This window comes from Micromys minutus, assembly GCF_963924665.1.
Source record: "Micromys minutus genome assembly, chromosome: X".
Taxonomy (NCBI): Eukaryota; Metazoa; Chordata; class Mammalia; order Rodentia; family Muridae; genus Micromys; species Micromys minutus.
In genome coordinates, this window is record NC_137970.1 from 40,272,181 (window position 1) to 40,298,784 (window position 26,604).

The 26,604-nt window shown below is 34.9% G+C and overlaps 1 protein-coding gene across 3 annotated transcripts in view; it reads right to left on the reverse strand.

Annotated features, from left to right (window-relative positions):
* Positions 1 to 26,604, reverse strand: part of POLA1 (DNA polymerase alpha 1, catalytic subunit) — a gene marked incomplete at its 5' end in the record, with an annotated part of 297,636 nt that overhangs the window by 136,722 nt on the left and 134,310 nt on the right. For all 3 annotated transcript variants that reach the window (XM_080911044.1, XM_080911046.1, XM_080911045.1), the window contains 3 exons: positions 8,567 to 8,698; positions 10,281 to 10,459; positions 22,447 to 22,621. In XM_080911044.1, coding sequence (XP_080767170.1) covers positions 8,567 to 8,698; positions 10,281 to 10,459; positions 22,447 to 22,621 — 486 coding nt within the window. The remainder of the gene's footprint in view (positions 1 to 8,566; positions 8,699 to 10,280; positions 10,460 to 22,446; positions 22,622 to 26,604) is intronic.

Consider the following 26,604-nt stretch of genomic DNA (forward strand, 5'->3'; position numbering starts at 1 on the left):
CTCCAAATACAAGAGCACCCACATTCATAAAAGAAACCCTACTAAAGCTCAAAAAATACATTTCACCCCACACAATAATAGTGGGAGACTTTAATATCCCACTCTCACCAATGGACAGATCATGGAAACAGAAACTGAACAAGGACACTGCAAAACTAGCAGAGACTATGAACCAACTGGAATTAATAGACATCTACAGAATATTTCATCCTAAAACAAAAGAATACACCTTCTTCTCAGCACCTCATGGCACCTTCTCTAAAACTGACTATAAAATCCGTCACAAAACAAGCCTCAACAGATATAAGAAGATTGAAATACTCCCATGTATCCTCTCAGATCATCATGGTCTAAGGCTGATCTTTAATAACAACAAGACAACAAAATGTCCATATACACATGGAAACTAAACAATGTTTTAAATGATAGCAGGGTCAAAGAAGAAATAAAGAAAGAAATTAAGGATTTTCCAGAATTTAATGAAAATGAAAACACAACATACCCAAATCTATGGCATGCAATGAAAGCACTGAGAGGAAAACTCATAGCTCTCAGTGCTTTCAAAAAGAAACTGGAGAAAGCAGACACTAGCAACTTGATATCACAGTTGAAAGCTCTAGAACAAAAGGAAGCAGATACACCCAAGAGAAGTAGATTGCAAGAAATATTGAAACTCAGAGCAGAAATTGTCCAAATAGAAACAAAAAGAATCATTCAAAGAATTAACAAAACCAAGAGCTGGTTCTTTGAGATAATTAACAAGATTGATAAACCCTTAGCCAGATTAACTAGAGGGCAAAGAGAGTATCCAAATTAACAAAATCAGAAATGAAAGTGGAGACATAATAACTGAAAGTGAGGAAATTCAAGAAATCATCAAATCCTACTAAAAAAGCCTATACACAGCAAAGTTGGAAAATCTGGAGGAACAAGATACTAACCTTCAACCAGGACCTGGTAAACCATCTGAATAATCCCATAACACCAAAAGAAATAGAAGCAGTCATCAAAAGCCTCCCAACCAAAGAAAGCCCAAGTCCAGATGGGTTCAGTGCAGAATTCTATCAGACACTTAATGATGACCTAATAACAATACTCTCCAAACTATTCCACAAAATAGAATCAGATGGAAAACTACCTAACTCATTTTTTGAGGCTACAATAACCCTCGTTCCTAAACCAAACAGAGCTCAGCTATCAGAAACAATGACTTAACCAAATTCTTAAGAAAATGGTTGCATCTAGAGAATATTATCCTGAGTGAGATAACCGAGTCACAAAAGAACAGACATAATATGCAGTCACTGATAGTGGGATGCTAACCCCAGAAACAACTCACAGACTATATGAAGTTCAAGAAAAAAAAAGAAAATGAAAAATCATCTTTACACATCAAGAAAACTTTGACTAATTCCAGGTTACATTTTGTTTTACATGTACTTTATGTTGATTGTAACTAGTAAGATCTTAATGCACACTATCAAACCTTTAAAAAAAAACAAGTACTGACAAAAATGTATTTGTATACTTTTATGCAAAAATGCTTAAAATCTGTACAATTATCTTTGTTTTTTAAAATAAAGTTGTTCAATTAAAAAAAAAAGTCTTCATTGGATCTTTCTAAAGTAGTGGTTCTCAAACTCCCTAATTCTGAGAGCCTTTAATATAGTCCTTTGTGTTGCTAATTTTATGAACTGCAAAGTCAGCATCTGTGTTTTCTATGGTCTTAGGCAATCCCTGTGAAGGGTACTTCGACCCCCATGTGGAGAACTTCTGTTCCAATACATCTGGAACATTACTACATCACTAAATGAAAAGTTGTAGTTTAAAGTCTCATCTATAGACTGCACGGTCTTTAAATCCTTAAGTGTACGGATAAACACAAATCCTGAGTAATGTCATTTTTATTTTAGACTGTAGCCCTATTCAGTTTTCAGCAGCACCTGAAAAGCATCATTCCTCTAATATCTAAAAACCCTGGAGCACCTTTATTGCCTGAAGGAGAAGCCCCTTTAACAAGGAAAACAGATAGAAAAATTATATTATGGCATAAAGAAAAAGCCATAGAAAATTGTGAGTATAATATATATACTGCTTTACAAAATGTTTTGTTGACAGTATAGATGCTCTAAGGGTGTGTGGTACAGCCTTTCCTTGATGAGCTCAAAACAAACCAATACTTATCTATTAAAAAAAATAAGTGAACACACACACACACACAGAGAGAAAGAGAGAGAGAGAGAGAGAGAGAGAGAGAGAGAGAGAGAGAGAGAGAGAGAGAGAGAGAGAGAGAGAGAGAGACTTTGAGAATTTTTCTATAGTGCCTTGGAAAAGCAATAAATTGATTCTCTCCTAAACAGACATGAGATCATTCCATTTAATGCAAAACTATGCTAGATAGCCTCATCTGTAAATTCAGCCACTATCTGTAAAGGTATGATTTCACTTGTGGATCATAATGTACATACAAACTGAATGTGAAAGACAGCCATTGCTCACTTCTCATTCTGTTGACAGGCACAGCAGAGAACTGATAGTTCCACTTTGTTCCTTGAAGTCAAAAAGGTCAGTGGTGTGAAAAGTCTCACTTTTGAAATGTTAAATAAAATCTGTTCTGGTTCAGTTTCTTACTTTACAAGATAGTAGCTATAGGTGACTGGAGTTAGATTCTAAGTTGAGTTTTTTCTAAATAGACAAGGTGAGAGGAATCACACTGAAGAAAGGAATTCTACTGCTTAGGCACATCGGCTTTCTGGGTTTCCCTGGTTGTTGTCATATATTTGACAGCTATGGCATTTCCTCAGCATTTCAAAAATCCCCCAATTTTCCCTACAGAGGTAAACTGCATCAGGCATTGCTAAAGGTCGAGGTTCAACACAAGTGGACCAGCCAACTGCTGGGTGGCCATAATGAGAACTGACAATTTTTAATGTTTATTCTGTGTTTGAACCCTCCAAATGTAGTGTGAATCTCCTATTAGTTCCATAGGATCATGTTCCAGTTTTGAGCCTACCAAGAGAAATTGGTGCTATCAGTTTAAGATTAAATAAAATAAAAACTAAAGAAAGTACAGACAAATGTTGGTTATTTTCGAAAAAAAGTCAAGTGGCAAGTTGTATCTAACCCTATTTGCCTTCTAGAACTTCTTTGCAGTAACAAACAATATCCTATGATTAATTTCATGTACAGAATAACCTATCTAACATGTTTTAGAGGATGGAGTGACCTGGGTTTCCCTTAGATTTGTACAGTAATGCATTTTCTTAGACTAAGACTCTACCCAAACTATCATAAAAGCTAATTATTAGTTTTATTATGTGAACACCCCATAAAGTTACTCCAAAATATTATACTCAACTTGAAACAAGCTAGCTTGACTTACTAAAATCTAAGAAAAATCAGCCATTCACAAATGAAGGCACAGTGCCTCTCCATCAATGGGCTTGGTGTTAGAATACTGGCTTGGCTGGTGTTCATTTCTGTTTAACTTACCAATCGAATGATGTGAAACCAGAAGAAACAACTGTTCTCAGGAAGTTCTTTTTCATTTTAATAAGATTTTAGATGAATTTATGGATTCCTAAAGAAATCGCCTCTCTTTAAGCACTGTTGGGCAGCAAGTATCGAGCTGCCCATGAAGCTGAATTTTTGAGATAGCTATTGTTTCTATGTTGAAAGCCTTTACTACCACTTATAATTATGATGTTAGTCCCTTTGTAAAAAAGAGAAGCTCAATTTACTCTTTCTAAATGTTCTAATATAAAGAAGCAAATAAATAAAGAATAATTCCCCCACTGCTTAAAGTTTAAACTATTTTGAACTAATGTATCTGTGATACTACTGCATATTGCAAGCTATAACCTAAACACTATCAGCCCATATCACCACAGGTAAGAAATGAGAAATTTTGAGGGTTATTGAACACTGAATATTTGCTGCAGAACAGCAGAGTTACTACTACTGAGAACGCTACTGCACGGCTCTCAAACAGATGCACTGTACAGTAACATTCCACAGAAACAGAACAAATAAAAGCAATGGTGACGAGTGCCCAGTTAGTAACACATTTGGTGGGGTCTGAAGTGGAAAGGCTATTTTGTCTTGCATTTATCAGGTTTATTTACTTAATATCATTCTGTGGATTCCTCATAAAATCACTCTTGCTTAAGAATAGTTAGGAACCATAAATGGTGTTTGCTCATGATGTTAAATGAGTGTACATATTTATAAACCAACAGTTTAAACAAGATTGTGTTGTGGCATCATTTTGCTTGTGATAAAAGGCAATTCCAAGCCAATCTTATGTGTAAGAACATCACGCTTGATGGCTGATATTAATACTCAGGGCATAACTTTTTGAATTCCTCATACAAAATGGCCCAAATAAAATAATAATGTACTTCTTCCACAATAATGTGATAAGAAGTAAGACAGAGAAATATAGAGAGCAGCAGTAACAAGGTAACAGACTAGGTCTCTATCTCCCCACCCCCACTAATCCCACTCATATTATCCTCAATGTAAGTTTTCAAATAAGGGTTCAAGTCACATAGTAACTGATAGTAAATGGACACATCACCCCCTTCCTAGGTACTAAAATGGGTTGGACTTCCTAATCATCAGCAAGGCCTCTGGGTAAGTTAACATTTCAATCTTAAATTCATTTTTTTGGACAGTTGAGGAGAATACTTCAGAAATGAACCAGCTAAACAAACTTCCCAGCAGTACTTGACAGAGCTACACCTATTCTTCCAAAGCAGTGGAGAATTAATTACCAGTTCTATGGATCTATTGTAAGTATAATAGACTAAAGAGCTATCACAGACACATTTATTGTAAAAGCACAATCCCAAGAGTGTCTAGTGGAGGACCAAAACGATTAACACAAATGCTTTGTCAGATCAAAGATAAAACCTGCACCGCCCAATTGAGGAATGAATTAGAACAGTGGGTTATCTTTCAAATTAACCAGGGCAGTTAGTGAGGAAAATTTCATGAAAGTGTAATTCTTAGCCTTTGTGAATCCACACAGCAGGCATTCTGCCAGCTGACAAGATGATGAAATTTTCATGCTTAAAAAAAGCCCTCTTCATTTCCCAATTTAGATTAGCTAGTGCTTCTCTCCCTTTGTGTGTGAGTGTGTGTGTCTGTGTGTGTGTAAAAAATTTAAGGGAGGACATGCTATCCATTTAGCATTCTAAACTTGAATCTCAAAAAACATCCTTAAAAGCTTAGAGATTAATCTGTCTTCTTCTGATTTAAAAAAATGTCAGGTCAGTATTAACAGTAACAAACACAGCTCAAGGCAGAAACCAATTTTGAATTAAGGCTTTTTGTGCCATGTCATTTTTAAGATTTCACTACATTTTCAAGTAAAATACAAAGTTGTCTTTCTCCTAGGTAAATTAATATATTACTAAAAAATGTGTTTGTTCAGTATCTTGCACATTTCTATGCATATTAAGATTTGTATGTTAAAGAAAATGAGAATTCTAAGCCTACACTCATGGCTGTATAGAACAGAAAAACCATCTCTTACAACTAAAGGAGTCAGTGTTAAAATATTATGATGTTGTGATATAGACTGGTTAATTCTGAGATCCATACATTTGGGAAAAGGTTACATCACATTTACTCATCCAGTCAGGACTACTTATTCATGAATGAAGAGCATTTGATGCATTTTTTTCCCAAACCACATGTGGTTTAGAAGTATACTTTTGTGATTTTAATTTTTTTCTTGGAAACCTAATTTCATAGTAATCTAAAACTACATTCCTTGGCAGGTTATATGGTTTGTTCAAATGCTATATCCACCTAACTTTCTTCCAAGTTCTTCATTTCTCAGAATAACATCTTTTCTTGGTGTACATTGATTTCTCTTGCTGTAATTCTAAGACTAAAATAAATATAATAATACCCTTAACTGAGGCCCACAATAATGTGCTTCTTATGTTCAGTGAGTGTTTTTTAATATTACAAAATATGAAGAAGCCATTTTGGTAACCTGTTTCAAAAAATTCATTTAATCTCAGTATTTTATCTCAATATCTTTTCAAATATGCTTGCTGTCTAAATAAGTATGTAGATAGATTGCCATCAATTAATTATTAGACATCACACTGAACAGTGTCACTTTAAGTTTGGTTAACCAAAAATGTCAATATCATATCCCTCTGCTGTCAAACGTTGCACGGTGTCAGAAGACAACAGAAAATAAACTGTCTCTCACTTACTGTTAAAATATAGTATTCATGTTTCTGGCATCAATATAAGAAGTTTTGGTCCAGGGAGGTCATGTTTTCCAATGTAGAGGAATGCCAAGGCAATGGGGGTGGAGAGGGGGACCAGGAGGGAGTGCACCTTTGTGAAAGCAAGTGGAGGGGGAGGGGGATGGGAGAAGGGATAACATCTCAAATGTAAATATAGAGTATCTAATAAAAAATGAGAACAAAAATAAAAACAGACATGAATGTGTTAAGAAAAATACTGTTCATATACAACCTCAGCTTGAGACTATGAAAAGAAAGGATAAAGTTACTTTTCTTCCATCTGGTCACTTAAGATTAGGATCAGAAATTAGAGAAGTTTCTAATTTTGAGAACAAACAGTTCTATCAATCTTTAATCACAAGAGTAACATTTGGATATTTTAACCAGAAACATCTTAACAAGGTCAATCAAGTAAGCACTTAAATGCAAAAAAGCTTTCACTTGCTTGTTACAGAGAAAGTTGGTGGATAAGAGAAAGCAAGGGCTCTCAAACTTCATTTTAAATACTTGGTCTCCAAAAAAAGATTATTTGACTTAAAAAAATACTTTTGTAACTAAGGCCATTACCACCACCACCACCACCACATACAATTAGATTACAAATTCATCCTTGAGTTTAGATACATTCTAATTATACAGATCATTTTTCTTCCTATTCTCAACTTAGTCAAAACAGATAGCTCCTTCTTACAAAAGGAACTAGATGCATTGCTTTTAGCACTAACATTTCCATGGTGAAGCTTTTGATAGACTAAACACAGATGGAAAAGTCAGGATTTGTCCCAAGAGTCAAGAGTTATACTTTGCTCAATAAGGCCGGTAAATGAGAAGCTGAATAGTTTTGATTTGGGTTCTTCATGCTAAATAAAGGCCTAACATTTCATGAGCTGAATGTTTCATGTACTATAGAATGTGACCCCCTAGATAACCTTTATTTTCACCCAGCTCTTCATTAAGTCCAGCACAGCTTTATTCACTAAAACTTTGCAGAGTTTCCCAAAATGTAGTCATAATTAGTATTTAAAAACAGGCAAATCTACTTTTCTTTCAATGTAAATACAAATTATTCCATGCTAAATCACACTGAGACTCTGTGTTCTCATTCTTCATCTTAATGATCTAATATCAATTTTTATATTGTTATATTTATTACTATGTGAAACATATGTTTCAAATTACTTCACATGTGTTTCAAAGAAGAAAATGCTATGTTACATCTTCATTACCAAGTAAGTAGAAAGTATAGAATCATAAAGTCATGGGCCTTACCTAATAGTACTTTTAACATTTTTTTAAATGCCTTGTCAACACAGCCTTTGGATTTGTTTTTAAAGACACGGTTTCTCTGCGTAGCTCAACACTGCCTTTTAAAATGTATAGTAAATTTTGAAGTGACAGAAATTTGTTTAGATGACAAATGATATGACACACAAAATGAAAAATATACAGTCTTTTTAAATTTTAATTTTTAAAGAGAAAAATACATTCATCTGAAATGTTTTCAGAAAACAAAACAAAAACTCAGAATAAAAGCAAAGATAGCTTACTTAACTCATCTGAGATTTTTATTGTATATATATAAAAATGAGATATTCTCTTTGAAATCTTAATTTGCACTTCAATTTCAAATTTTAATTTCTTTAGAAAACTAATCAAGAAATTGGCTTAGATTGTCCTGTGAACCCAAAGTACTGGGCAGTGTTCAACATACTAAAAACCATTACCCATGACATCATGATTCTATTTGCTGGAGATAGGCAATATTGGTATTTTCCCAGTTCCAGCCAAAGATCATAGTGACCATTTAATTCAATTATCTAGGCAAAGATAAAATAAAAATAAAATTCCTAAATACACTTTCATTTTTCTTAAAACCAAACTTTCAATCTTAATCCTCTTCAGTAATTAAATATATGACATTTGTGAGAAAAATCAAAGTATCATACTACTAGAATAAAAATGAATGCTTTGAGCAGGTGAGATAGCTTATTTGGTTAAGACCTTACCACCAAGCCTGATGATCTAAGTGTGATCCCTTGGAATCAACTTGATAGAAAGAGAGAACCAACTCCCTCAAGTTGTCATCTAACCTCCATACAGGCATTATCTAGTACCACCCCCCAATACACACAAAAATGAATAAGCAAATGTAAACAAAATGTTACAGTGTGTCACATTTTATTGGTAGTATTTTACTATGAATTTCCCAAGTGTTTCCAACTGTAATAAAACCTATACAACAATTATTAAACTTCAATAAAAGGAGCGTGTAATGTCTTATTATAGATACTTACATCATAGTACTTTTTAATGCAACGTCTAATGTCCATGATCAATTTGTTGCTCAGCTGTACCATAGAGGTCAATGGTGAAGCCTTACAATCAATATTACTGCAACGATACAAGCTGGGCTCTATATCCATTCCCTATAGAAGCCAGAACAAGCAAGTACACAAAAGGTTATTACCGGAAAGAAGGATATGCCTAAAACTTTCTCTTTTTTTCTTGGCACACAACACATTTATAGGTGAGTTTCTAATTCTACTTTATCCGTTACTTCTGTCTTTAAAACCCCCATTAGAAGTACATGGCATCTATTCTTCTGCAATCACCACAATGAACTACAAAGTCAAAAGGAAAACCATGAAGTCACTACTTATAATACATCAGTTTGCTGTTACTGCCTCACCTGAAATTTAAGCGAAAAAAAAAAAATCTGAAACATAAAAGTGCTGTACTACAAAAGCAATCTCATTTATCATAAGATTGTCAAATCGAAAATTACTGAGCCTTAAGAGATTTGAAATTATTTGGGAAAGGAAACTTCAAGAAGAGAATAACTTTGGACGAGTAACTATTAGCAGTTGGAGAAACATTCTATTGTATCAGTTTGTTTTAAACAAAGACAAAACAAATATAAGATGTAGAAAAACTGTTGGGGTTTCTGGAGCATTTGTTTTCCTTCTGGATACTTAAACATCTTGGTTGGTTTCCTGCTCCAATCTGCTGTATAACCCTACCCGACAAGCTAAGCAATTCCAGGTGGAAGAGATTTCGGAGCTTGACATCGCTCTTCCAGTTAGCCCATCTGCAAGTCGTCAAGCATCCATGCAATTAACTATCTTATTTACAGCTGTAATGAAGCAAAACTCAAGGATTTAGCAAGTACTGCTGATCTGTGTCTGCCTCTTCCTTGCACTTGCTTCCAAAAGCTGCTTTGTTTTGATTCAAAAAATGCAAAACATCTGCTGTTTGTCCAAATTAACTTAAAATAATTACTTTTAATTTAGATAAAGGATATATTTCCCTTCACTTTCAAGGTTTTAGAGTTCTGCTGCCTACTCATTTGCCAAAGGCTAGCACACTTTTAACACCGCAGTGAAATAAAGTGAATTGGCCAAGTTTCAAGTTCTGATCCAAGGTCAATGATACATTTTTGGCAGTACTCCTTGACAGGAATGTCTCCTTGTGATTTTTTAAAATGTCTGATGTGGAAACACCACAAGTAAAACAATTTAAAAGTATGTTTGTTTTTTTAAAAAAAAAGGTAAGAAGGACATGTAAAGACAAACAAAACCTTTCCCAAACACCTAATACTTTTTAATTTGATTTAAGATAAACCCGGGTATTGCACGGTTTAAATAACTGGGGGTTGGTAATAGGAAAACATGGGCTACTAATTAAGGAGTTCTAATAAAATATTTTGAGATAATGAGAATTTTGAAGAGAGTCCATTTTTAAAAAAGGTCAAGCACTCTATGAAAGCAAAAACAATGATTAAAGCACATTCAATGAAGCATTTCTCAGCAGAAATGAAGTTATGAAAACAGAACTCATATGGCGAAAATTCTTTACAGACATAAATGAAACATCTAGATTACCTTTATATATTCAATGTGTGTGTGTGTGTGTGTGTGTGTGTGTGTGTGTTCTCCAAAGTGTAAGGAAGGGCATACTGTACTAGTTTCCAAACAAAATGACAGACAGAAATAAAATGGAATAACTAACCGAGCCTTCAAATACATTATCATAAATATTTTCAGTTCCACATGAAGGACAAAGGCATTTGAATTTTTCACAATCCCTGTATTTCTCTTCATCAGTTAGTTGTGCTGGACCACCAAGGAGAGCATCATTCTCTTCATCTCTGTGATACTGATGAACTCTAAATTGAGTGGAGTCAAGTCCTATCAAGCAAAAGAAAAACAAATTTAATAGTACTCACCCAAAACAAAATATGCCCAAAGTAAATTCTAACAAAAAATAATGGTTTCCAAATTTGTATATACAAAGGTTAAAAAAAAAAAGTGAACTCAAGATCACGTGGACAAACTATTTCTGTTTATTAGAGAGGATGAATTAAACAAGTAACTCTAACAACACAATGTAGAAACATGTCATTGCATATGTGGGTTCCAAAGCATTTCATAGGACTTTTCTCCAGTTACACAAAAACTCAAATTACACCATGATATTAATAAATTCTCTTCAAATAAAATGCAACCATTAAAACTGAAAACAGAACAAAAATCCCATTAAAGAAAATAGGTTCACTGACATTCTGACTCCTTCAAATGCAGACACAACAGCAAACCTTGATTTCAATGCAGTGGTTGATTTCATCTTGGCTCTACAGTTAACAGCATGTATGTCGCAATCTAATTCAGTGGTTATAATTCAGTAGCAGCATCGGAGACAAAGTATAACATCATATTCTCTGTGTGTCTGAAATTCATAAACTTAAAACGTACAAAATGATGGATCTACATATCTCATAGAGCCACATACACTCAACAATCTTGAAGCCAAATGCAATTTCTACATTTCATTTGAGACAACACAATAAATAAACCTAGGTATAGTGTATACACTCTTGTTTCCATGAACTATTTAAAGAAATGAAACATTCTTACCAATTTAATTTTCCCCTGTTCAAAGCCTATCTGTCAAATTCCACTCCTTGGATTTAACAAACCCCTATAATCTCTTTTGTTAGGAAGTTACACATCGTAATTATGAACTTCTTGAGACAATCTATTTCAGCATAGCACAGTGCAAAGAATACATGACTATCATGTGGAGCCTCAGTTTTCTCACCCACAATATGGAGGTGTCACCAGACACATAGCTTTGAACTTCAAATGAGATAAAAAAAAAGAATAAGCCTAGTTCAGTGGTGCTTAATGGATATTAAACACTTAATAAAACCATACTTAACTACAACACAAAGTAATAAGTGGATACAATGTAATGTAGACTATCACATGAAATACTACACATGAAGTTAATACTATGCCTCATAGAAACTAAAGTATTGCCTAATATGACAGCATAAAAGAAAAATTTTCAAATATTTTTTCAGAACATTCCATATAATGAGTGATGTAAGTTACTGTGATATATGGCAAATGGCCCATGCCAAGGCCATCACTTTTAGTTTACAAGTTATTAACCTCTTAGAAAAAACAAACAAGCAAACTATAGAGAATAGACATCCTCATACTTAACGTTCAAGAGGATAAAGGAACTAAACGTGAGAAACCACATTCATATGTTTGTTATCTACAGTAACAGATTAATGCTCCTAATTCATTAATTTTTAGTTGTGAATACAAGAGGATATTCACAAAATATGTTAATTAATCTGCATTTAGGAGTAAGCAGCTGTAACTATTCTGTTTGATAATTATTAACCAATTTCCAATGCTAATTTTAACTTTAAAGGAGAGGTAGGGGACAGGAGTTTTCTAAACAGCAAGCTTATATAGTTAAAAATAAAGGAACAAAACCATGCTGAGTAGTACAGGTACACAACTGACCAAGGGCTGTTCCTTAGCCTCCTCGAACAGCCTAGGTTGATGTGGCACACCTGAGTACTTGGACAAGTACACTCAAAGACTGTACTGCCTGCCTGCCTGCCTGCCTGCCTGCCTGCCTGCCTGCCTGCCTGCCTGCCTGCCTGCCTGCCTGCCTGCCTGCCTGCCTGCCTGCCTGCCTACCTGCCTACCTGCCTGTCTGCCTGCCTGCCTGACTGCCTGCCTGCCTGCTGCCTGCTGTCTACCTGTCTGCCTGCCTGCCTGCCTGCCTGCCTGCCTGCTGCCTGCCTGTCTGCCTGATGAATTAACCAGAAAAGTACATGGTCTATTTGATACTTAGAGGAACATCCAAAAAATATCTGACTGTGAGGGGGAAAAAAGCCTTATTCAGTATCTACTTTAAATGTTGACTTCCAGAAATGTTCATTATTTTCCCATGGCAGTAACTAGGCCATCTGAGATAGTTAATTACTTCAGACTTATTCTCAGGCTGAACTGTTTCAAAGAAAAAAAGCTTCAATCTTGCATTTGCTTAGCTATGATGCTTGATAATTTTTAATAACACAAAAGCAAAATAAACTGCAATTAACATTACAATATCAGGAATGCAACATTCTTTGTGCATTGTCTTTAACATAAAAACATTAAACAAGTGGTTTTCCTGAAAGGAAAATTATACATACGACAGGCACACTTGAAGAAGGCTTACTTGGGTGAAGCTGACACACTATGCAGGGGCGCAAGGGAGGGTCCCAAATCCTTTTAGCCAACTTGAAAACCCAGACTGCAGCAAGTCCCAAACTTACTCAGCACTAAAGCAATTCAACCATAGACTCAGAATATTTCAAAGTTTTATTAAACTTGAAAGTTTTACTACTTATACTGGAACTTTTTAAAGCTGGCCTCAAACAGGAAAAAAAGTATCTGGTGCTGCCATCTAGAGGTAGAGATTTTGAATTTTAAGAATGCAAAATAGCAGCATAAAACTCCCTTTGTGTGACAACCCCAAATTAAAAGCTGTCAAAAATGCCTTTAAAGCACAATCTTTACCATCGCACTTGCCCTGCCTGCATATATGTTCTGTAATTAATATTAAACTGCTCACAGTGTGCAACCCTATGAAAGCTCAGCAAGAGATGTAAAACTGAATTCCAAATTCCTTACCTCTTCTACCAAGAGCTTTCTCTGAAAGTTTTAAAACTTTAAGTCCTGTTTGAGAAAGGAAATTTCTACTTCTACTAGACTGCCTTTAAACAGGTGACTTGAATCATTTGGTCAGGCACAGAATAAAGAAGGGGGTAACTTGAGTGGGCTTTGGAAAAACTAATCGTCTGACAGAAGAACAGCTGTGGTTTCCCCACAACAACTAAAGATGATGTGATATATGCTTATTTCAATCCTGCAACTTGTAGTGATCAAGTCACTTGTGCTAAGACTAGAAGGACAGAGAGGTAGTACAATGAAATTAAAATACTGTCATTTATAATTAGAAAACTTCTAGGATCTTACATTATTTTGGCAACAGGATCAAAGCTCTCAGTTTCAAAGGCATATTTATAGAAAGAAGCATCAGAGGCACTGGGTGGGTGAGCATAGCAGTGCAGTTTTAACTTAATATCGCCAGTCATAATCATACAATTTAACATTTGACACACAATTACTTTTTCTACTATCATCTTTTAAAAACCATTGTAGACTACAATGTTTATGTCTCTTCTCAAATAGTTAAACCATTTATAATTAAGTCTTGTTTATCTAAGAAGTATCATGATATATTTGATCAAATATTTTTCTCTTCTTCCAAAGGAAAAAAAAATAAGGTCTCTAAATACAACTGCAAATAACTAGAGTAAGGCAGTTAATTCCATATACTCATGCAAGTGGGGAAGGGGGGAATCTGTACAGATGAATTCTAATGGAAAAAGGAAGTAACTGGTACCAACAAGCAGCTGTTTGTAATAAGAGTAAGCAAGGGTACCAGGGAAGCCAATTAATAAACTTGGTATTCTCATTCTTAAATTTAAAAATATCTTAAGTAAATTATTTTCTTTTGCATGAATCTAGGCTTATAAGTATCTGACCTTACTAGAAAACAATATATAAAATGCATATTTAGAACTAAAGAAAATATAGTGAAAATTTAGAGAGCCAATGCTATTTCCATAAACAGCTGTGTATAAAAATGCCAGTTTTATTCTAATAGTCGCAAGTGAAAATTAGGTTGAAGCATAACAATCTATCAGCAATACTACTCAGAAATTATAAAAATGGATACGAATATAAGAAACATCATAGACCAAATATTACATGAAGTCAAAGAAATTCAACATAACAAGTATATATTGTAGAAAACCATTTACATACAATTATAGACTAGAAAAACCTTATCTAAGAAATCAGATGACTGTTGCTGCTGTAGAAGTGTTGACTGGGAAAAGAAAAAGTGGAGTAGTCAGAAGTAATAGAAATGATCTAAAAACAGATTTTTATATAGCTGTTGCTGATAAAAATATGTAACTCCTATTTATAATAATAAAAAACCATGTGGACTAGGAGATGTTCAGATACTATATATATATATAACCCAATATAAACACTGCTTTGGAAGAGATGGTTCTCCAAAATGTAAATAGCAACAAATTCCTAATGGGCAACATTCATGACTTCAACTCAAAATGTCTCAATGCTACACCTGAGTATGAATTTTAAATAAATGAAATGTGTACAGGATGAGTATGCCTTATCTAAAACACTTGGGACCAGATGTGGTTCAAAGTACAGATCTAAAACTTTTAACATATTTGTACATATATAACAAGATTCTTTGTGGACAGTCTCAATACAAAATTCTCTTACTGTCCATATAATCCTGGTATGTATAGCCTACAAATAATTTTATGCAATATTTTCAATGTGCTTATACTTTGATTATGAACTGTCACATGAGAGCAGTTGTGAAATTTTACACCACATCAGGGTTTATTTTATTTTTTTAGGGGAGGGAGGGTTATTTTTTGTTTGTTTGTTTGTTGAGCTTCATAATGTCTATGAATTGTTCTTTGGGTATTGTTTCTTGGGTATTCAGAGCTTTCTGGGGCTAGTATCAGTGAGTGCATACCATGTTCATTCTTTTGTGACTGGGTTACCTCACTCAGGATGATAGCCTCTAGTTCCATCCATTTACCTACTAATTTCATGAAGTCATAGTTTCTAATAGCTGAGTAGTAACACATTGTGTAAATGTACCACAGTTTTCTGTATCCATTCCTCTGCTGAAGGACATCTGGGTTCTTTCCAGCTCCTGGTTATTATAAATAAGGCTGCTATGAACATGATGGAGCATGTGTCCTTATTATATGTTGGAGCATCTTTGGGGTGGACTCTTTCCTATCTCCTTGTACCAAGCTCAAGTCCAAGTGGATCAAAAACCTCCACATAAAACCAGGTACACTGAAACTAATAGAACATAAAGTGGAAAAGAGCTTAGAACACATAGGCACAGGGGGAAATTTCCTGAACAGCACACCAAATGCTTAAGCTCTAAGATCAAGAATTGACAAATGGGACCTCGTGCAATTGCAAGGCTTCTGTAAGGCTAAGGACACTGTCAAAAGACAAAACAGCATCCAACAGATTGGGAAAAGATCTTTACCAATCCTACATCTGATAGAGGACTAGTATCCAATATATATAAAGAACTCAAGAAGTTAGACTAGAGAATCAAATAATCCTACTTAAAAATGAGGTACAGAGTTTGTTTTTAAACTGAAAGGAAAGAACAGTTAAGTAACTATTAAATCATTCAAAGGAGGTAGCTAGGTATCATCATGCCAGTTAGTGCCCATCTTGAAAAGCATTTCAGATTAAGGATGCTCAATATATACAGTAGTCCAGAAGAACTTTTAGAAGTATTTTTATTCCTTCATTTAAACCTGAAAATTGATAGACTATCTTATACTAAATAAAAATTGGAAAATGAATAACAGACCAATGATTACAAAAAGCCATCTGCTCTTCCAAATATACTAATAGATGGGGCAAAAGGATCCAAGGAGGATTTAGGCTGCTATTCTAGTAACTTGGATTTTAATAAATTAGTAATTTTTAGCTGTTTCCTCTTTCTGAAGTAGTTTAAATTATGTTTTGAAGCAATAAAGTAAGTTTTGACATTTGATGGCAAAGAGGAACCAACAACTTACCACTTTAACCCTCCCTGTCTTTTATATGTGTGTGTGTGTGTATGTGTATGTGTATACATACATACATACATACATACATACATAAAATACACTTTAGATATCTTAGTTTTAAACATTTAGTTTTCTTGCTTACTATGTTTTACCCATTTTTCTATTAGCAAATTTTCATAGTGATAAGAGCAAATCTGTGGCCTCTCACAAGATAGACAAGTGTTCTATCTACCACAGAGCTAAACCCACAACCCTATTTTTGTCCATGGTAGTTTGAATAAGAATGACTCTTATATTTCAATACTAGGTGCCAATTTGGGAGGGATTAGGAAGTATGGCTCTGAGTCTTCAGAAGATTCACACCTCCTCTGTATGTTCTCTGCCCACCCCTGTGGATCAAGATGTGAGCTCTCGGCTGTTACTCTAGCTGCCTTCCACCAAGCCGTTGTTCTGCCATCACAGACTAACACTTTCAAACTCCAAGCCCACTTAAACTCTTTCTTTTATTAAGCTGACTTGGTCATGGTGTTTTATCACAGAAAAAGAAAAGTAACTGAGACAGGGTCTCATTATGTATAACCCAGGCTGGCTTTAAACTTTCGATTCTCCTGCGTTAGCTTCCAGAGTGGTAGGATTACAGAAGTATGGCTACCACACCTAGTATAAGCAACATAATTTTCATTGTCACTGAGGAAGACTTAATTTAAATAATCTGCTTCCCATAATTTTGATAACCTTTTCTTTTACATCTTTTTGAAACAGGCTAGACAGTCTTACAACAGTAAAATCAACTAATAATAACTTAAACTGAACACAACTAAAAGAACCCATAGCTCTATCTCACCTTTGTGTCTTTCCCAGGGTGTATCATGATGCTGGGCCTGACATTAAGTTGTTCAACGAATACAAAAGTAAATTAGATGAGAAATAGAAGTTACTAAATAATGGTCTAGGGACAGAACCAAGAAGAGGATCTCACCAACTTTCAAGACGTGAGGCTTGAAAATGATGGTGAGATAGAAATGGTCCTATAGGAGCTTAATCATGAAAAAAAAAGACATATCCTTTGAGAAACTAATACTTGAGGCACCTGCTAGTACCATCATTGTTTGACTGTAGCACGTTTATATGGTTCTATCCCTTCCATCTTATTTTTGTAAATATATTTCCTCAACAGTGTTCAAACCATTCCCAAATTTTGTTTACCCACCATTGTGTTTATTTTTAGAAAGGTACTGGGCCTTGAAAATTCACAGAAACTATTGTATGTAACATGAGTGGCATGAACTATTTTATTTTATTTTATTTTATTTTATTTTATTGAGACAAGGTCTTGCTATGGAACCCAGGCTGGCCCAGATTACCCATCAATCCTTCTTCTTCGGACTCCCCAGGGCTAGGATTTACAGATATGCACCATCGTGACTAGCATGGCTAGCTAGTGAAATTTTACAAAGAAGAACTTTTGCTTGCATTTTTCATTTGGGAACACAAGGGATTAACTGCATTCTGCCTTATATTAAGCAGTATTTTAAGACATGAAATTCTCAATTCTTCAAATACCAGTAATTTCACAGAACCAGTAAGAAAACTGCTCAGGTAAATAATCCTTATATTCTAGTTCTGACTATAAAGCAATGTACTTGATAGATGTAAAACCCATTCCTCATTGGGAAAAAAAAGAATTCTAAATACAATTATATATGAAATAAAAATTTACTGAAAGATAAAATTCTAGAATGAACTTTAGATTACCCTTACCACTAGTCTGGTCTTTGAAGAACTGAAGACTATTTGGATGTTTGAGCACACTTTGAGTATTTCATCCACAGACTATAAAGAGCTTTCATTAGAGCTAGAGGGAAAAATACAAAACCTAAGAGTTGCAAGTTTTAGTGACCATGGTTCCCAGAGGGTTATTGTATTAGAAGAGTAATACTATATTTTTTCCTATTCACAGATGGAAAAAAGAGTAAAATTTTACTTTAAGTCCAATAGCAATAATCTTACATGGGTTTCAGAAAAATGATACATATTTTATACTGGTATAATGAGAACCATTAGTTATTAGAAAAAATTTTCTCTTTCAATTCAACAGACTTATTCACTCAATTATTTAATAGACTATCCTTTTTCACTAAAATGGTTTTTCCATATAGAACATCTATCTGGCATGCAACATGCCATCAAACAGACTTCAGGAGGCATCTTGATGGGAGAGAAAGAATTTCCAAAGCAAAGCCACAGGATAAAACCAACACTTGATGCTTGCCTTTCATTCCAAGGAAAGTAGCATAAAGGCATTAGAGGAAAAAAAGGTAGTTGAAAAATATACTTGCTTTCAACAAAAGAGACTTTAAAAAATCACAAACTTAATAATTTTCCTAAATGAAATTATACCATTATTCCTGATTTCTTTGTATTAACTAAAAGAACAAAGTATCAAACTTCAGTAAAGTTTTGACACTGTTATGCATTTCATTAATCAAAGATAAAAACTACATTAAAAGCAAGAAAATTACTTTATGTCTGTGATTAGGCAATTGGAGGGCTTGTATTTTATGTATACATTTGTACACTTCAACTGATTTAACAATGTCGGTTCACTAACTGCAGTTTTTATATAAAGAAAACAGATTTAGAATTTTGAAAATAAATTACAGTAATTTTATGCCTGTAGCTGTACCTCTTAGAAACCCCATAACCCCTCACACTCCGCTTACTAAGCCACTACTTCTACATCTCCTCCCTATCCCTCTCTAAAACCACCAACTCCAAGAGAACAGGTAATGGTGGGCTCAAAGCCCCAAGTGAACAACCACATTAATTTTTCATGTGGAATGCAGAAATAAAGGGTGCCAATAAAAGCAGTTCCTTAAGAGGACAGAAGCAAATGCCTACTTTCCTGCCTAGTGCACACTAATATTTCCTGATGATACTTATTAATGCAGAACTTCACATGAAGAAAGAAGGAACAATAAAAGGCTCAAAGATGTGTTGCTGGTAAGGCTAGTTAGTAATAGAGAGAACAGGAGAAGAGACACAGGAGAGGAGGATAACTATACAACTGACAACAACGTCACACACTGACATTAAAAAGTCCATTATCAAGAGACCAATAGAGGAAAAGGAGTTTGGAATGAGAGAATAGTAGTGGTTTGTTCATGGCTCAAGATGGAGGCCTTACATTGACATAATCAACTATATGGCATGAAGAAGGAGCTTCTAAAAACTGTTCAAACCATCTCTTCTATACCCAGAAAACTTTTTGATTATGGAGCAAGAATGGGTACTTCACAGGACATGTCCAAGACTAAAAGATGCCCGCTACAAATTGAGATTAGTCAATGAGAGTAATAAAGAATAGCACATGAAACCTCTAAAGATAGGATTCATTAATCTACCAGTAGAACTCTGCAAATAATTTATTTAAAATGGATTCATAAAGCAGCAAGTTATGAAAATATATATTTAAGTAAACAAACAATAGAGAGTAAGACTGTTAAAAACTAAAAAGGTTTTTAAAAAATTTGCCTACTATCGAGGATTGAGGTTCATGGTAGGGTATGTACACAGCATATATAGACAGGCCCCTGATTTTGAACCCTAGGATCCAAAACACAAATCTGTCCCCATGTAATCTAAATTATGACCTTTAGAATCAACAAAATCAGTCTAGTTGCCTCCCAGCATAACCACTCTTGAAGTAACAAGTAGGTCTCAAACCTATCTACACAGGAAGGATTTATGACCCTCTACTGTCCATCTCTTTTGATGGAACTCAATGTTCTGAACTTCCTTCTATTAAATGGAATTCATTCTTAAGCTGGGGCTTTACCATGTGCCTTCCCTATCAATTCCTGGCCACTTGGAGGAACCAAAGAAAGACAGTATAGATTGCCTTTGAATCGGGTTATTTATTATTTAACAAAAGGAAAATTTGGGAGAGCTAACAAAGAACTAGATTTGCTAAGATGGCACAAAGGCAAATCTCCTCATGCTTGCATATCTACACCACCTCACTCCTGGTTATGAACATCTTTCATTCTTAGAGCTATGCTATTTACTGCTAAAAAGAAGTTTAGCACAGAGGTCATGAGCAGAACCTTTAGAATCACATAAAGCTCAGTAAAAATCTAACTACAGCTCCATACTTACTAGATATATGATAAACTACCTTAGCTACTTTTTATAAGCTTCCTCTTCTGTAAAATAAAGCTAATGTATTTCTGTAAAATAGAGCCTAAAGGAGGCTGCATGATGACTGAATAAGATATGGAAAGTACTTATCACAGCAAACAGAGTAAGCACTCAATATATAACAGAAAGAAATGATGCTAAAAAATCATGCATTTATAGTCTCCTCCTCCCAGCTGAGGATTTATAAACATCATCAAATACAACTCAACTTGGAGAATACATTATATGATTATTTTGGTAGCAGAATTTTATCTTCCTAATTATGTTTTGCTTAGGCAAATGTCAAAAATGAGTTTCCACTTCCAGATCAGACACTGATGGGATAGTAGGGATGGGGGTGGCAGGGTTGATCGCAGAAACACATCCACCACGGGCAGGATGAAATATATGTGATTTGATAATGAGCTTAGGAAAATCCAATGGCATTCCAAAGACATACTGAATACTACCTACTCAGAAATCCTATGGACTGAAAGAAGATGGACATATTTACACTGGATCCTGAAAGTAGCATGGCAGGTGGATTTACCACAATATGCTGAGCACTCCCAAGCCCTGTGTTGCCACCACACATATATCTTCTCTCTCTCAGAGCAATTATATTCTATCACCCACAAACAAAATTAATGTGTGACCAAGTTTCAGAGGCTTGTTAATATCAAAACCAGGTCCTAGAGATGTCAATGTCCCGTAACACTACCAGTCGTTTTGGTTAAAGTGATAGAAAATTTCTCCAACAAACAGAAAATGAGCAACACATTATTCAGAGAACATGGAATGCACAGAGTAGGAACAAGGTTAATGTAGGTTTGAGTAAAAAAAAAACTAGTCTGAAATTGTCAGAGCTAAAGACTATGAGATGTCAGTAGCATTACTGTCCTTGATTTATGGAGAATGAGATACTATCTAAGCACTTTATTAAGTAGTACTTTAAAAACATTCAGCTTTGTTTACTATAGAAGAAAGTAGGAACCTTAAAAGCAATTCTAAATATGTTCTGGTCACTTAGAATTGAAATGAGGGATGTTTAAGAAACACATTTTAAAGCAAAGATGGCAATAATGACATAGCATAGTGGTAAAACTGTAAAAAAAAAAAAAAAAAAGACATTGCTGCCTCAAGGTTAGCTGCCACCTCCAGAGATGATGATAAATCAGGAACCATCCAATTTCTGGATAATAATAGTGAGTCTAATTTTAGAAATTTTAAAGTAAAAACTAAAAGTTAAAGTTGCATTTTCTCACTTTCTAACAAAATACCTTTAGACAAGATGAATAAAAAATGCAAAAAAAAATCATTAACCTCCTTATTAATGGAAGGTGACTAATTAGACCTTTAAAAATAGAAGCCCCGTGACTATATGAGTACGTAAAATTCTTTCTTCCCTCAGCACTCAGTGAGTATCACCTGTAGGTACAGACTTAGAAAGATAGCAAATACATGGAGCTTACATTCTGGTGGGATAGATGAGCCAAGCAACTACAAAGAACAATAAACAAAAAAAGTAACAGATACAATCTTCCTTCTGCAAGCAGGGATCCTAAAAGACATAGGAGAAATATGCATATCACTACTACTTCAAGAGGCTTTTTTAAAAATTGGATAGTCTCTGTATTTACATTTTAAATGTTATCCTCCTTTCCCCCCTACTCCCATCCCCACTCCCTCTCTCCTTGCTTCCATGAAGGTGCTTCTTCTCCCAACCTCCCTCTCCCACCTCAGCACCTTGGTATTCCTCTACACTGGGAAAAGGAGCCTTCACTGGACCAAAGGCCTCTCCTCACATTAATGCCAGACAATGCCATCCTCTGCTACTTATGCAACTGGAGCCATGGGTCTCTCCATGTGAACTCATTGGTTGGTGGTTTACTCCCTGGGAGCTCTGGAAGGTTTGGTTGGTTGGTAATTTTGTTCTTCCCACGAGGTTGCAAACACTTTCATAGGCTTTTCAGAGTTTGGGACACTTACCTAGCCATGATGCAATTAGTACTGCGTCAATCCCATCTATTGGCTCACAGATCCGAGCCACAACAGGGTGGATCTGCTGGGCCAAGTAGTATTGAGTGTCAATGGCTAAATTGTCCTGTTTCTGTAATTGCTCGGGTGCATAGGCCCTCTGAGTTGCAGCGAGGTTTGACCCATCCTAAAAGAAGACACAGAATAGGTAAAGTTGTGAGCAACTCAATCACACATACACTTGCTTAATCAAATAGATGGACAAATGTTTAAATTTTATGTTCTTATTTCTAAACACCAAGAAGTCTTGTCCTGTTTAAAATCTCACATGTATCTTAGAATAGGAAGACCAAGAACTTTTTGGTCTCAATCTTATCCATTTCTTGAGAATGTAAATCCAGTGTATTATGTTTCTTTCTGTCAGGATATGAAACCAGTAAGATGACACCAGCTAGATTATAACTCTACCTGCCATATCATAAAAGAAAAAAAAAAGAAAGACCAGTGACAATTAGTTTACTGAAAAAGGCTTTTTAAAGACATGACTATAAAATAAATAACACTCCTTTTATTCTGCTAATGCAATTACTTCCAGCGATAATTCCAGCCATAGAAGTATGTATCCTTTCCAACTGTGTGCCAAAATATTTCCGTTGTCCTTTGTTTCTTTGGGGTATTTTATCACAGTGACAACAAAAGTAATCTAGCTATAAAGCAGCAGCACTCAAAAGTCAAATGCCTGACCAGTGGAAGGAGTATTATAGAGATGGTCCCTCCCTCAAGCAAATGAAGGTGGGAGAGATACTCTTTTCAGGAGCTACTTCTTTTATACTATAAAATTAAACTTGTGAGATTCTATGCAATTAGCTCACATACAGCTCTGTAGTGATGTCGTTGTCATCTGTGAATCAAAAAGTCATCATTCTACTGGACCAACATCTAATGATTCACTTCACTCTTCCTCTTGACTGAAACAACAGAATTTAATATTCAGACTAGTAAATTATAACTATTCACAGTGCTCAGCTGCTCTGCAGAACTGATTATAATGTGAATCCTATTCTTTCACTCCTGCCACAATCAGTCTCTTCTCAGCTCAGCATTCAGCTCAAAACATAGGCAACCTTCCACATTGTCAGACACAAGACAGGGTCTTCTCTCAGGATATATTCCTGACAGAAGCAGAATTTATCTGTCTTTCAATTAGGTGCTACCTGGTCTAAAGTATAATGAAATTTCTAGAAAGAAAGCTACCCTCGGGTTAAAATTTGTTTGTCCATATTTCACAACTCAATAAAAATTAATAAGAATGAATGAGCCTTAAGCATGTTCTTTAAGCAATCTGAATTGTAAGGTGAAAATAAGCTAACAGGTGCTACCTGGGAGACTGAAAACAACCATCAGGTTATGTCTTCATATGTGCTATACTCAGACTGCCTTTTAGTACTGTAAATCTGCTCACCCTCTTACATTGGGATTTTGCTGAGCTTAATCTTTTTTTTCATGATTGTTTTGTTGTGGTTGAGGCTGATCTTATACTGTCCTAGGATGATTTCTAGCTTAGCCCTGTATCAAAGGATGACTTTGTACTACTACTACTACTACTACTACTACTACTACTACTACTACTACTACTACTACTACTACTACTACTACTACTACTACTACTACTGATCTTCCTTTCTTCACATCCTAAGAGGTGGGTTTACACCACCACACTGAGGAAATCCAACTACTTTTCAATGATGAATTCAAATCAATTTTGCAGAAGTGAAAAAAAATGTAAGGCAGTGGTGAGCTGGAGGGAAGGTAAAATACTTGCCTAGCATGCACATGGTCCCCAAGAAGTGCAAAACAAGCACCACCAAGTGCTTAAGTTTCTTTCAAATATATCACTAGAAGATTTCATAAAGAAATGTTTGCATTTTTAAAGAGCAGATGCAAATTTCTGAGCATTCTTTCGACTTCAAGCATTCTACCTCTAAATAGCTTATAGCTAAGAGTGAGCTCAACATATTTCCTACTGTATTTTTAAAATCTAAGCTCAAACACAGCAAATTTCACAACACAAACACACACAAACACACAAACACACACAAACACACACACACACACACACACAGGCAAAAGGCTAACCACAATTTTAAAAATAAATCTTTAAGTTATCAAGTAGGCTACAGTGTTCTATATGTAAAACATTAAACAAAACTGAACCTATTTGAAAAACAAGCTATTCTTAAGATGATGCTCTGCCTCAATGTAACACACAATCTCCTTAGAAATCTGTTACCATATATTTTCATGAACTCTTTCTTTAAATACTATGCTACGAAACTTAAAAGAAAAGGAGACAGAAAGCTTTGGCTAGCAAACATGATGAAAGGCAGCTTGTCCCACTGGAGAGAACAATAGCAAATTAAAGTCCTATGCCCTTTCTTAGAATGTGCTAAGGAAAGTTAATAAAAACAAATATGAATTGTACTTTTAGAAGAAGACCCAGTATTACGTGGGTGGGAAAATGTTAAAGTGACACCAAATAGGGTTTATTGTACTGCATTAGCATCAGCATTTTAAAGACTTGTGTTTTAATCAAAACAAGAATGAGAGCAAATATTTTGACATTAGGTTTGACTTTTAAATACATCTATCACAGTATTCTATATATTCCAGTTTTAAACAAAATATTTAACAGTCTTGATTTCATCATTAGATGCTATTTTACTGAACCTCTATTATTTTTCAAAGTTGTAAGCTACCATCTGTTCTTGTCAATAATCTAAGAGCTTTTCAATGTATGTGAAGACATACGTGAAAAAAACTAGCCTATTTACCAAAATCTTTATTTGCATAATTTGAAAATTGTTTTTTTTTTTTTGAGATGAGACTTGTCAGAAGCAATATGCAAAGCACATTAAGGATCTGAGCAAGGCAGACATTTATGGAAATATTTTCCTGCAGGAATTGGCTTTCTCTAACAGTTCTTAATCAAGAGTAACCCTAGGAGGGAGATAGAGTCAAGTGCAGATTCCTGTCCATGTACTTACTTATCATTGTTATGTACATCATCTACAGTATGTGGCAGACATTACATTAATAGACAAGCTTTTCATTTCCACGAAGCCTTATGTTTTTAAAGCATAGTGGTTTTGTTTTAGCAAAGGCCAATGTAGAGAAATGAATTTTAAGGCTCACCTAAAAATTTGACTGCAATAATGTAATATAACTCTTATTAACATAAAAAAATCTTACTCAGATGAATTATGTCTTGGGGTGAAGTAGACCAAAGATCAGTAATTTTAAAGAACTTGAGACAGGCTTATTACTAACTTCTTTTTGCATACAGGAAGAAAAGATTGATGTTCTTTTCTTCTAACTGAAGTCAATTCAAGTGCTTTCAGAGGAAAAATAAAACTCTGCCCTACTTCCCTATGGACCCTGTTAGTGACATGTCATTCTTAGACAAAACTAGTTTTGAGTTGTAAAGTATGTTGAGAAAGATTATAGTTTCCTTAGAGGGGGTTTTACAAAATAAGAAGGGGAAGTGAGAAGAGTGAAGAAAGGAAAAAGAACTAGATGGATCATTTCAGTTTTCTTCCAGAAAGTTTATCTTCAGGCCTTCCAAATTCTTCCATGTAGCTATACAATTTCTCAAGTAATTTGTTTGATAAGCTAGCAAGTCAAACCATTTTTCTATTTCACTGACTAATCATAATGAAAACTGTCACAAAAGGTAAAATTAATAACAACAACCTACTATTGTTGCTGGACATACCACCGTAAGTACACAGACTTTTCTGGTTTTGTATTGCTGGGAATCAAATGCAAGTCATCACACATACTAAGTAAGCAAGCAACCGCTAAGCTCCAACCACAGCCTATGACATGTTCACAGAAATTATTTTAGCACTGAAACAGTAGTAACTGTTATAAAACTGTCTCATTAAAATAATTTCAAATTTTTTTCAAAGCTGGAGAGATGGCTCAGGGGTTAAGAGCACTGACTGCTCTTCCAGAGGTCCTGAGTCCAATTCCCAGCACCCAAATGGTGGCTCACAGCCATCTGTAATGAAATCTGATGCCCTCTTCTGGTCCATCTGAAGACAGCGACAGTGTAATCACATATATAAAACAAACAAACAAATAAATAAATAATTTCAAATGACCTCCAAA